The sequence below is a fragment of the Triticum aestivum genome, chromosome 2D (genome assembly GCF_018294505.1).
Source record: "Triticum aestivum cultivar Chinese Spring chromosome 2D, IWGSC CS RefSeq v2.1, whole genome shotgun sequence".
NCBI lineage: Eukaryota > Viridiplantae > Streptophyta > Magnoliopsida > Poales > Poaceae > Triticum > Triticum aestivum.
In genome coordinates, this window is record NC_057799.1 from 220,850,721 (window position 1) to 220,864,688 (window position 13,968).

The 13,968-nt window shown below is 45.5% G+C and overlaps 1 protein-coding gene across 4 annotated transcripts; it reads left to right on the forward strand.

Moving 5' to 3' along the window:
* The first annotated feature begins 325 nt into the window (after positions 1–325).
* LOC123052623 (uncharacterized) lies at positions 326–13,397 on the forward strand. 4 transcript variants are annotated; one of them, XM_044475877.1, is made up of 4 exons: positions 326–569; positions 644–1,838; positions 11,588–11,919; positions 12,672–13,397. In XM_044475877.1, exons 2-4 carry the CDS (start codon positions 740–742, stop codon positions 12,720–12,722), a joined length of 1,482 nt encoding a protein of 493 aa, XP_044331812.1. In that variant the 5' UTR covers positions 326–569; positions 644–739; the 3' UTR covers positions 12,723–13,397. The 4 variants fall into 4 exon arrangements, with proteins under 4 accessions (XP_044331812.1, XP_044331813.1, XP_044331811.1 ...); XM_044475878.1 differs by having other exon boundaries at positions 326–512; positions 600–1,838; positions 11,588–11,918; XM_044475876.1 differs by having other exon boundaries at positions 326–512.
* The last annotated feature ends 571 nt before the right edge of the window (positions 13,398–13,968 follow it).

The following is a 13,968-nucleotide window of genomic DNA, read 5'->3' on the forward strand; positions in this document are numbered from 1 at the left end:
TTTCTCTAAAGTTAAACCAACGTAAATAGAGTAATTTAGAATAATCTAACCAAATCGCTATGTTCCCAAAATCACGTCCTGCATTAACTCAATCAAATCACAAGAAAATCTTACCAAAATCATAACTGAATTGAATTTTTCCTTTCCTTCCCCTACAAATATTCAAATCAAATCTTGTATTCTCTACCCATACTTAAATTAAATTAAATCTTATCAAAATATAAAATATGGTAAGTGTAAGGCATAAATCAGATATAATTAGTGTTTTCTAGATGGGGATATAATTAGTGTTGAACCATCAAAATACGTAAATTAGCTGGTTATTATTCACTTCTCAGTCTCAGTCCTTCCTCACAATTTCGTGTGCCTCGTCACCCGGCAATCTCTCCGCCGGCGACGGGAGACGAGACAACATGCCAGACCCCCTTCTGCACCCGAGCCTTCTCGCAGGCGTGGAGTGAAGAAGCGAATCGTCCCGGCTTGGATATGTTTCTCTTTTACTGGTGATGATGGTGAGGAACCCTATCTGTGATCCGATGGATTGCTGTAATGACATTCTTCGTTCTCGGGTATCAGTTCTGTTTTTATGTTGCTTGCAGCAATCAAATCCAAATCTAATCGAGCTCTCCACCGATTACGCCAGTGTTCTTCAGCGCGCAAGATCGATTTCAGTTGACCCCACAAGAGTCGCCGCAGTTTATATTTCAAGAATCTTTTAGGGGGATTCAGTTAAACATCCATGCCCGCGCTGAGACTTCCCCTGGAAATCAAGATTCAAGAACCATCTCCATCAATGGATGACGCGGGAGGGGACATTCTCCCGTCTCTCGGCCGCGTGCGCCTCGGCGATCTCGCGGCCGTCGAGGGCCTCGCTTCCGACAGCTACAAGATATGCGTATCGACACTGATGCAGTCGCTGGCTCAGTACTCGGCAGCCATCATCCAGCTGCCTCCGGCCGATGCTGCCCTCTTAAGGTCTGGTCTGGACTCCGCTCGCCTCTTCTTCCACCAGCGAGTGTATGATTCGGTGGGCGATGTTGTCCATTCGGATGACGCCCGCGAGTGGAAGACATCTGGTTACTATGCAGATCCTCAAATGTGGCTGGAAATGTATGATTATAGGCCTGGTGTTACTGTCAGAGAGCATGGTGGCGCAATGGAATTGTCCCCGTCTGGGCTGCCCGACATATTTTCAATGCTTGGGAAAGTTTGCCGAGATATCTTGGATGCGGTTAGCTTCTCACTGAATCTCCGTAGTTGTGTGTTTACTGAGATACTCGACAACATGCCATTGAGAAGCCAGGAAGTGTCGTCCTCTGTTCTTTCAGCATGTTGCCATTCGAGGCCATCATTTGAAGAAGCACAGCAGCATGGTATTGCTTCTCCCGATGACAGTCAATTGCTCATGTTTTCTGAGCAGGAGCAACAGATCGACAAGACTTTGCTTACACTAGTTAAGTCTGATAGGTCAGGCTTATATATCAAGGACTTGCATGGACGCTGGATTCTTGTTGATGGGGACCTTGGTCCACATGATATTGTTGTATATCCTGGCCTTGCGCTTTATCAGGAAACCTCTGGCTATGTAAATCCAGCTGTGCACAAGACAGAGGTTGGAAACTTGCAGGGATGTATGTTTGGGCGTTGTTCTTTGGCGTTTAAGCTCACACCGAGATTTGTTGCTAGGCCTGGTGGTTCAGAGATGGGAGCTGCTGGTCATGGTGTTGATACTCAGTTTCAGGTCCCCGTAACAGTTACTGAGTTCATGCAAACAGATCATTCTGCTGATCAACTTTTTCCCAAGAACAATGAATCATCATCCCAGGCAGAGCAGGATGGTAAGTTATTACCTCCCAGTCTTTGCTATGTGAATTATGCTTGAAGCTATTGTTGTGCCCCCATGTTGTTGTTATTTCCTCCAGGACGAGCACATTCCTTATTCCTTCTGTCCTAATTTATGAGCCATAGTCTGACTGCCAAAAGTCATACTTTGTTCTAGATAATATTTCTGATGAATAATGTGGTGCAGTCTCACAGAAGTGTAATTTGTCATATATGAGTTCTGGGTGGTGGAGTGCAAGGGTACACGAGCGGAACAAAATTAAAGAGGGGCCAAGATTGATTGCTAGATGAATTAGGCCCCAATTTTGATGCTAAATCAGATCAGCATAGGAGCTTCACATAGGGCTATTAATCAAGGGGATTTCAAGCTTGAGGGTAGGCCATGTATCACCCCGGACCGGCACTATGCAGATCTAGCAACCTCGGCTAGCCTCTACATAATATCGATCCTAAGGCGCCACCTTCACACGATGTACATGTGGAACGTGGATGCCATCTGGGTGGAACGGTCGGTATCACAACACAAGTCACGAAAGAATCTGCAACAACAACATAGAAATACAACAACTCCGGAGAGTCAAATATAACGAATGAAGACAACAAGGGCCTTTCGACCAAAATACAACTCATACAACGGAAGCAAATATACCTTAGACATGTAAACAATACAAATGCCTTAAGAAGGCTTTAAAGAAAAGCAAAGGGCGTCCATATCCCTGCCAAGATCATTGTCTGTGGGATAACCACCTGACATTGTCCATAACACACGTGCTTCCTGAAATGCTACCGTCTGGATTGCAACAATCCATGGAAAAAGAATAATTAAGCAAGGTGAGTACTCAACTGTACTTGCAAGACTTACATCAGATCTGCACTACATATGCATCATTCTCAAGGAATGGTATGTATGTGGTTTCAGCGGCTTCAAGCGCTAAGCATTCTATAGAGACACGCTACAACTTGCTTCTATTAGAGATAAGGAATGAGAGCGCATAAGTAAGGCTCGCATATGAACCAATTATGCCTACTGCAAAAGATAACACTACCTTGCATTCTTCCCCGCATCTCCCTGTTAGGAAGTATCAGTATAGGTCTAGGAGTCCTTATTAGACTATGTTTCCTTTCCTTGTACCCCATGGGCTATGCAATAGAGATAAGTTGCTTTCATAACATGGTATTAGAGCTTAGGTTTTTTTTAGCACGCGCAACTCGTGCTATTGATCCACTATCGCGTCGCCACCAAACTTTTTGGTCCCGTTGTTTTCTTTTCTCTCCCGTAGCCGCCAGATTTCTCACGGCTGCTGCTGCTACCTCCACACCTAGGCCGGCTCCTTCCCTCGTCCCATCCGCCCCCATGGTGTGCCGCCCGCCACTCCTGATCGAGCCGTCTGCTTCTGGATCGAACACAGGATCGAGCCGCTAGCTGCCGATCTCCAACGAATCCCGCCGCCAGCCAGCCTTTGGATCAAACACATGATTGAGCCGGCTGCCTCTGGATCCGATCTCCGCAGCCGGCCGCCGATCTCCACCGCCGGCCACCAGATTCTGCCCCCGCTGCATCCGCCGGTTCCTCTTCTTGGCTGGTTGTGCTCTGCTTTCGTTCACCAGGAGCTTCTGCTAGCCTTTGCTAGCCGCGCTAGCTGCCACCTGCCGCTGTTCTCGCTGGGTATGCATCGCCCTCGCCGTCCGCTGGCTCTTGACGGTGTTTCCTATATTGGTCCCGTCTCGCACATGCGTCGTGTTTCGTTGTTGTGTGCTCTCGTTGTTGTGTGCTCTTCCGCTGCCATTGCATCTAGTCTAGTATGTGCTTTCTAGTTTTCTTTGTTTTCTGTTGCGTCCATCAAATCCGTTGATATTTTGTGTTTCTCATGCCATGCGAGTCCACAATACCTTTGTCCGTCAACCTTTTTCTGGTTCTGGTCCTTTCTATACAACTTTTGTGGCCTACTTGCCCTAGGATTTTCATGGAGTTCTTTTGCATTGTCGATCTATGCCCATTGTCCTTAGCCGCAGAGCTTCTTTCACCGTCAGTTGTTGTGGGCTATGATTTTCTGCGCAATGCTTCATTCTCTTGATGTGCCATCTTCTTTTGACAACCCATCTTCTTTTGATACCTCTCTTGTATCTTCTATTGATGCGGTGTCTTCCTCTGGTGTGCCATTCTTTATTCCTTTTGGCTTGACTTGATAGGTTTTGAAGACCCTTCATGGTACGACGACAGTCTCAAGACGCGGATTTTGGATTATCATTTTTTTCCTAGTGTTACACTTCTTCAAATGCAATGTTGTTGCATTCGCTTTGCATTACAAAGGGGGGGGGGGTGTTAGGAAGTACTAGTACAGATCTAGGAGTCCTTATTAGACCATGTTTACTTTCCTTGTACCCAAATTATGTGTAATGTATATATGCCCCATGGGCTATGCAATAGAGATAAGTTGCTTTCATAACATTCCCATGAGGAAGAATCCCCAAGGCACTCACACTAGTAGCCAGGTGTTATTTAATTAGTTTAAGTGGTAATACGGCCTATTAGCTAACAGGATTAAGGGTGGGCAAGTTTTAGAGATTAATAGTTAAAGTTGTGCTGTGAACCTAGATCAATCACCAAGTCGTACATATCCACGGACGCAGCAATTCGAATAGAGTTAACCCTGTAGGGGTGTGCCAATGGACCCACACGTTTGATCGTCCTTAAAAGGCCAGCTAAGCACATTATGTCATGTACCAGCGGGGTTTTGATCAACTATGACACTCCCCTACGCTACATCCAAGTCCAGGGAGGCACCCGGTTGAGTTTAACCAGAATCGATAGTCCCGCCGTAGCTCCGAGTTAGACTCATCTAAATGTGGTACACGACAGGGATCGGCTAGCGCCCGAACCCGGGAATAACCGCCTTCCACTCCACAAAGTTTGCGAGCCACCAGGGAATCCCCCTATGGTTCAAAGTACAAAAGGCAAATGAAAAAACAGCTTGTGACCCCTGGACTAGGTCTGCAGTTTCAGGTACTCGGTCAAGGAAGGCCTCATAAACCTCCACGTATGGTTAGTGCGCTCGTTTCGGATCAAGACAACAAGAACTTGGGTCCTAGGTCGGCTGGAGTGGAACAAAACACCGATGCATAAACCATGCATGGCCTCCCACCGTTACCTTCCTAACTTACTACCACATTTCATATAATTGCACAAATAACTTCATGGCATAAAAGAGTGTAACAGAGCTAGGTTAATAACTACCCATAAGCAGGATAAAGCAGCAGACAACCTGGTAAAGCATAAATCCTAAGCATGCATACTAACATGGCAAGGTTGAAATGAAGCAGGTCATCCTAGGACAAGTATAACCAAGGCAATAATATGCTAGAGGATCAAAATCAGGCCATGCAAGGAATAGGTATCGCAAACCACTAAGCACCGTAACCCTAGCGCAATAAGGAGGGAGAGAGCATGGGTAAGGCATGATCAAGGATGGGGTTGTAAGTCTTGCTTGGAATCCACGCTTGGTACGTTCGCAAACCTTGTTAGTAGCTCACATCATATCCGGATCCTATCCGTGAAGAAGCGAAACAATACTGGAAAGGGAACAACAAATTCAAGTCTTACTATTGCGTCAAAGGATCCAACATGTTCATGATATGTGATGCATGACATGGCAAGAATGATATGCAAATGCCACATGAATCAAGTTAATGGGTTAACATGTAATATATGACATGTTGATTAACCACGGCAATTAAGGATGAAGGTTGTCAAGGGTGCTTAACATGGATGAACACGGTAAGGATGGTGAGATGCATAAACTAGGACTATCTGCACACATTTTAAATGAAATCTGGAAATATATGTAAAGCATTCCCCAAATACTGTATAACAAAAGAAAGGTTAATTGTGGAATAAGCCTAATCCCAATTTTACTTGGTGCAAACGTGCATCAATATGACATATTAATGGTCTATGTATCATGCTGATCAAAATAGCATGTTTAATCATATCAATATGACCTAGGATGGTTTAGTTATTAATTAGGCATGTAATTAATGCAATTTAAATGAAAACATGTTAAACAGTTCAAACATGGATGCAAATGGCATATTCATGATCTACACAATTTTCGGAGCAAGTTTCATATATAACTTGTCAAATTTGGAGCTATATATTAAAATGTATGAATAATACAAGATTAAATGATTTTCTAGAAATTATAGTTATAATTATAATCCCTAGAATATTTTGCATCACGGCAAAGCTAGCCTGTGTGACTGACAGCGGGACCGGGGAAGGCTGACTGTGCAGTGATGTGGTCGTGGGTAAGTTGTGGGTTTCACATCAAAGCCAACCCTAACCAGGGAGGCTGATGGGCGGGCCATGGGCTCATCTGGCTTGGTCAATAGCTAACTTGGTCGGACGGATCCACATGCCTGCGGCCTAGGGTCTAACTGAAAAGAACTAAGCCATACTGCATCGAGACGGACCGGCTAATGAGAACCAGCCAGCCAAAATAAACCGGCTCGGTTGGACAAAACCGGACTGGGCCCACATGTCATGGACTCGGACGGGAAAATAAATCGTGGCGGCGCCCTCTCGCAACCAGTGGGCATGGCGGTGATGCATGGGGAGGGTGCTCCCGACCACTCTTTGGCCTGGAAGGAGGAGCTATGGGGTGCGGTCGACGTGGTGCGTCTAGCGGCAGCACAAGCATGAGCTATGGAAGCCGGAGATGCCGACGGCGACAAGGCCGGTATCACCTAGAGGGTGCCGGTGCAGACAGGAAGGTTGTGGAGGACCAGAGCGACGACAGAGGTAGCCGCCAGAGCGTGGTTTTGCGGAGGAGCTAGGGAAAGTTGTGCTTGCTGGGAACGCGCCAGGAGATGCGCATGGATGTCGTGGAGTTGATGGAGGAGTTGGAGAGGGCACAACGGCAGAGAGCAATTTGACGACAACGGACGACGAATGGTGGGGAAGAACTGGTAAACTTCATGCACTAGCCAACACAACCAAAAGGCCGAACTGATGGAAAGGGCTAGGCAATCCACATATACACAAGTCCCAAACAAGTGGTAGGCTAGAGGTGAAACCCATAAGATCTCGCGACCAACTCATGGTTCTGGCACATGGATAGCATGCTTCCACGCATCCCTGTCCATAGCTAGTTCATTGGTGATACTCCAACCCTTTAGATCTCTCTTTACGGACTCCTCCCATGTCAAATTTGGTCTACCCCGACCTCTCTTGACATTATCCGCACACTATCCGTCCGCTATGCACTGGAGTTTCTGTAGGCCTGCGCTGAATATGCACAAACCATCTCAGACGATGTTGGACAAGCTTCTCTTCAATTGGTGCTACCCCAACTCTATCTCGTATATCATCATTCCGGACTCGATCCTTCCTCGTGTGGCTACACATCCATCTCAACATCCGCATCTCCGCCGCACTTAACTGTTGAACATGTCGCCTTTTAGTCAACCAACACTCAGCGCCATACAACATTGCGGGTCGAACCGCCGTCCTATAGAACTTGCCTTTTAGCTTTTGTGGCACTCTCTTGTCACGGAGAATGCCAAACGCTTGGTGCCACTTCATCCATCCGGCTTTGATGCGATGGTTCACATCTTCATCAATACCCCCATTCTTCTGCAACATTGATCCCAAATATCGAAAGGTGTCCTTTTGAGGCACCACCTGCCCATCAAGACTAACCTCCTCGCGCCTAGTAGTACTGAAACCGCACCTCATGTACTCGGTTTTAGTTCTACTAAGCCTAAAACCTTTCGATTCCAAGGTTTGTCTCCATAACTCTTAACTTCTATTGACCCCCGTCTGACTATCGTCAACTAGCACCACATCATCCGCAAAGAGCATACATCATGGGATATCTCCTTGTATATTCCTTGTGACCTCATCCATCACCAAGGCAAAAAGATAAGGGCTTAAAGCTGACCCCTGATGCAGTCCTATCTTAATCGGTAAGTCATCAGTGTCGACATCACTTGTTCGAACACTTGTCACAACATTATACATGTCCTTGATGAGGGTAATGTACTTTGCTGGGACTTTGTATTTCTCCAAGGCCCACCACATGACATTCCGCGGTATCTTATCATAGGCCTTCTCCAAGTCAATGAACACCATATGCAAGTCCTTTTGCTCCCTGTATCTCTCCATGAGTTGTCGTACCAAAAAAATGGCTCCATGGTCGACCTCCCAGGCATGGAACCAAACTGATTTTTTGTTACGCTTGTCGTTCTTCTTAACCGGTGCTCAATGACTCTCTCCCATAGCTTCATTGTATGGCTGATCAGCTTAATTCCACGGTAATTAGTACAACTCTGAACATCCCCCTTGTTCTTGAAGATTGGTACTAATATACTCCGTCTTTGTTCTTCTGGCATCTTGTTTGCTCGAAAAATGAGGTTGAAAAGTTTGGTTAGCCATACTATCGCTATGTCCCCGAGGCCTTTCCATACCTCAATGGGGATACAATCAGGGCCCTTGCCTTGCCTCCTTTCATCCTTTTTAAAGCCTCCTTGACCTCAGACTCCTGGATTCGCCGCACAAAACGCCTGCTGGTCTCATCAAAGGAGTCGTCCAGTTCGGTAGAACTCTCATTCTCCCCATTGAACAGCTTGTCGAAGTACTCCCACCATCTATGCTTAATCTCCTCGTCCTTCACCAGGAGTTGGTCTGCTCCGTCCTTGATGCATCTGAGTTGGCCAACATCCCTCGTCTTCCTCTCTCGGATTTTGGCCATCTTATAAATGTCCCTTTCGCCTTCCTTTGTACCTAACTCCTGGTAGAGGTCCTCATACGCCCGACCCCCTGCTTCGCTGACAGCTCGCTTTGCGGCCTTCTTCGCCATCTTGTACTTCTCTATGTTGTTTGCACTCCTATCCAGGTATAGGCGTCTGAAACAATCTTTCTTCTCCTTAATCGCCTTCTAGACATCATCATTCCACCACCAGGTATCCTTGTCTTCGCCTCTCCTTCCCCGGACACTCCAAACTCCTCCGAGGCCACCTTACGAATGCAAGTCGCCATCTTCATTGACACATTGTCGGCATCCCCTCCTTCCTCCCAAGGGCCCTCCTTAATCACCCTCTCCTTGAACGCTTGAGCTACCTCCCCCTTGAGCTTCCACCACTTCGTTCTAGCGACTTTGGCACGCTTATCCCGCTGGAAATGAATCCGAAAGCGGAAGTCAGCAACCACCAGCTTATGCTGAGGGACAACACTCTCTCCAGGTATCACCTTACAATCTAGGCACGCACGCCTATCTTCTCTTCTCGAGAGAATGAAATCAATCTGGCTAGTGTTAGTCGCTACAAAAAGTCACCAGATGTGATTCTCTCTTTTTAAAGAGGGTGTTAGCTATGATTATGTCGTAGGCTAGAGCAAAGCTTAAGACATCTTCTCCTTCTTGATTCCTGATGCCATAGCCAAAGCCCCCATGCACCCCTTCAAAACCTGTGTTGGATGTACCCACGTGGCCATTGAGGTCTCCTCCTACGAAGAGCTTCTCGCCAATCGGTACACTCCTCACCATGTCCTCCAGGCCTTCCCAGAACTCTCTCTTGGTGTTCTCATTGTGGCCTACTTGCGGGGCATACGCGCTGATAACGTTGAGAACTAAGTCCCCAATTACCAGCTTGACCAGGATAATCCGGTCCCCACGTCTCTTGACGTCTACCACTCCATACTTGAGGCTCTTGTTGATCAAGATGCCTACGCCATTTCTGTTTGCAGCCGTTCCCGTGTACCACAGCTTGAAGCCGGTATCCTCCACCTCCTCCGCCTTCTGTCTCCATTTGGTTTCTTGGACGCAAAGGATATCAACGCCGCTGCATCAACTAGCTCCGGGAGCTTCCCTGTCAGAGACCCTACGTTCCAGCTACCTAAGCGGATCCTCCTAGGCTTGGCTAGCTTCCTTACCCTTCGCACTCGTCGAGTCAAATGCGAAGACCCTTGTTCATTTTCCACTACATCCGGGCGCCGATGTAGCGCGCCTCTAAGGATGCGACGACCTGATCCTCGCTCACTTGCCACCGTATCCAGATCAAGATACGGCACGCCACCGCGTGCGGGGGAGGCCCGCTATGTTGAGACAACATAGGCGGAGTTAGTTGGGTCCTCCGCACAGAAAAGAAATGGGCCTACTGAACTGTGCACTGCAAAGATTTTTTCCTATTTAATTAAAAACAGAAAACAAAAGGAGGGAAACGAATTATTTGGGGGTCCAAATAATTTCCAAATTGAAAGAAAACTTTATGGTGTCCTCTCTGAATGATTTCCAAGCTCCACTAAAATTTCCAGAAGGTTTGAGCAATGTTTGACAAGAATTTGAATATAAGAGAGAGAAAAGGGCATGGAGGAGATTTGAACTAGAGGTTGGAGTTAGGGGCTTGTACAATTAAACAGTTTGTGTGGCTCACAAATGTCACAAGAAAAACTTGTGCAAAGTGTGGAGAGATTTTTGGGCTGACAGATCTTATTTACCATTTAACAAATGGCAAATAAAATATCCAAATTATTTAATTTAATTAATGCAATATGATGCTTATGCAACACTTATGATGCAAAAATAAAATAACAACCAATTTCTATTTGGGGTGCTACCCCGGGCTGTTACAGGACACTGGTCACCACTCACCACTACTCTCCTGTGCTGGCTGGGGCAATAACATGCTTGTTCCAACAATAAGGCAAACAACAAATAATAATCGTGTGCCTGCTTGACATGAATATTATTACATATGATTTTTTTTATGCCTTTCAGTATCACTAACATGACGGGACTCTAGGAGGTTCGATTTCCGAGGGCCTGTCAATGGTAATAATAGTGTGTTTTGAAATGAAGACATGGTTTTCCTAATTGTCCTTCAGAGTTCATACCATCCTAATTGATTACCATGTTAATGTCGGTATGGTGTATCAAACTTCTACGACTTCATGGATTACAAACTGGGAGTCCCACTGCACAGGGCCGTCGGCGAGGGCGTGCTAGGTGAGCGACCGCACAGGGCCCCGAAAAAGTGGGCCCCCCAAATCGCACCAATCATGCACTAATTACGCACAGGATGTCATGCATGATCGATTAAACCGGCTAGCGCTTTATTTCCTTCTTTACACACGGCCCCGCAGTCTCCTTATTATCTCCCTGCATGCATGGGATTCCTTTGATTGATGGAGTAGAAAGATTTTTCTCTCGCAGAAGGCAGAACTCCCTACTGCATGCTTCCTTTATTTTTGGGTCTGCCTGTTATGTGTGAGAATTGAAGAGGAGCTGAAATCACAAAGCAACATTCATGGGCCTTTTTTAGGGAATCCATTGGCCTTTTTTTTCCGTAGACCAACCAGGGGCAAATTAGGGAATCAAACAGGTAGAAATCAAATATACCTGGTTTTTTCTAAATTCCTAATGCACCTAATAATATGAAATGGAGGGGGTATGAATTTTTAAAATTTAGAACCCTATTACTTGGTGTTCATATCACGTGAATGTGCAACCTCTAGTACTCCAAGGCAATGGAATTCAGGTAGTGCGATTGGATGCTCAGCAACCACACATGCAAAGATCATGGAGTGATAATGTCTCAAATGATATATGTGGCGATGAGCGCGCATCGTGCTAAATTATTACCACACCGTAACACAATCCTTTTGTATTTCGCACCGGGGCCCCAAATTCCTGGAGACAGCCCTGTCACTGCAATACCATGTATCCATGACTTGTTTAATTGTTTTATGTAGCATCACCTAACTCCGTGACAAAGAAAAAAAAGGGAATTACAAGAACAAAGTCACTCCCTCCTTCCAAAAGACTTCGCCTAGAGGCACAGAGAGTGCTCAAGGAGCGTGTCCAGGATATTGCAGACAGGAGAGGCATCAAACTGAGATTTTGCAATCTCAAAGAATGTGAAAGTCACATACGGTCATTGGACAGTCCTTGTGATAATATCCGAACTGAAATCGGATGGCCGCAAGGGGTTCCATTTGTCCATCCGCATGACCTCCCAAACAAGGCAAAGCTTGGGTTTCTGGAAGCTTATGAACCGGGATGGACTGCTTCCCAGCAAGACGAGTTAAGTTTTACTGAAGCATGATAGATGAATTAAGTTATAACAGAAATTTTGAGGTGTAGAACCATTTCCACTTTTAGGGCACAACAGTATAAATCGCTTTGCTTTATTGATAGGGAAAGAAATATAAGGGATTACAGTTTTACTCTTACATATATATACTCGGTAGTAGGGACAGTAGATTGCTGTTCTGCACAAGATTGTGACCTACCATATTAGCTAAGCTTAGTTACATCTTCTAAGAGCAGCCAGAGAAGAGCTGTTTCTTTCCAGTCCTCGTGCCTGAATGATTTGCACTCAGTTGGTCCTATCATGCCAGGTAAAATCAGTAATCTGTACCGACTTCACCACTGGTGTCCAAAACCTAGCCTGTAGTACCTACCACGAAAACATGTACTTGGACAGCACCCAAGTCTTGTGAGATATGCATTTTGGATGGAGTCATAGGAACATGTGCATACTGCTGCATAAGATATGACAATTTTGCAGATTGTTGACTGTAGATTGTTCAAACCCAAGTTGTTTTGTTACGTACCTGTTTCACTGTTATCAGCACCATAGTGCGTTGGGCTTTCCCTAGATTTCAGCATACCCAAATAGGAGTTTGTTTTGTTGAACGACACTTCCTTTCTTTCTTGCGGGGGTTGAACAACTTTAAAGGGGCACTTTTTTTCACTCAACCTACCAATATGAATTTACTAGTAATTTCTATGCCATATACTAACATAGCCGCATCTGGATTCTTTGTTCTGCAGGAGCCAGTCTCTGTAAATCTGTATGTGCTACCAACCCTGGATACTTTTTGACTTGCCAAGGTTGGCCAGTAGTCTGATGATCTCGCCACATGTTTGAGGAGGAAGGCTCATGTACTGACACCCAGACACCGTTGACATATATACCCGTAGTGTTCAGCTCGTGTAGTTAGAAACTACCTTGTGAACTGTAGATGGTAAATGGTTGCTGCTTCATGGCCCTACTTCACCGTGCGGTCGTGTTGCAGATGTGGCGGCAAACTTGGAGATCTTGGGCTTCTAGCTGTGTGATGAAACTCTTCATTTGGTTGGCCATCTAGGAGCCTGGACCTTGTAGCGAGGAGACCATGCAGCACCTTCCGAGCGGCCAAATCTGGTACGAGGAACTGTTCGACAAGTTTTATTCCGTCGGCTGACAATGCCTTCAATCGTAGACTGGTGCCTTGGTGATGCTTGTCACGGTTTGGGGGATTCAGAAGCTGCAGTACCGTTGAATCTTTACCAGCGATCGCCGCCTGAATGTACGAGAGTTGATGATGCTTGCAATTAAGTTCGTTCTAACAGTGCATCCAAGTGCAAAAGCTTTTGCCATTTCTTGAGAAAGAAACGAAAGTGTAGTGCTTGTCATTGGCTGCCAACTCGTCATGATTTCTTGTTCACTTTTTACTTGAATGACTGCTGGCTGCTGTGCCTGCATATATAAGGCCAACTCAAACGCATGACCCCTAACAGATGTCTGTTTGGTGTGGATTTCATCCGTTTGGCGGCGGTAATGGGGTGTAGTCCGGCCGTTTCTCTGGATGCGCCGGCCGTGCGTCCAACGTCCGGCTGCATCTTGTCCGGCAGCTGAAGGCCTGTATGCATTCTTTGAATGAAATCAAACATAACAAATAGTTTAAAATCAAATAGTTCCACATCCAAAATTATCTTGCAACCCAATAAAAATAAAAATATATTCAAATAGTCTTACAACCCAATCGAATTTGTCTTGCATGAAAAGAAATTCAACCGATACATCTACTGGTTGCCAATGTGAGTCCACATGTGCTCAACCAAATCCTAGAGTATCACAGCCCTAGCTTAGTCTTGATTGTCATTGCATAATCATCATGCATCATAATCAAATTCAAATAAAATTTGAACTGGCGAAAATTTGAAGCCTCCAAAATTAAATAAAAAGGGCAAAAACCTTGAAAATGCATTCAGTGAATCCAAAATTCCCTAAAAATAGTTTTGAGAATTTTGGAAAGAATTATATATGAAACCAAAATTTTGGAACATTTTTAAGGAATTATTTGGG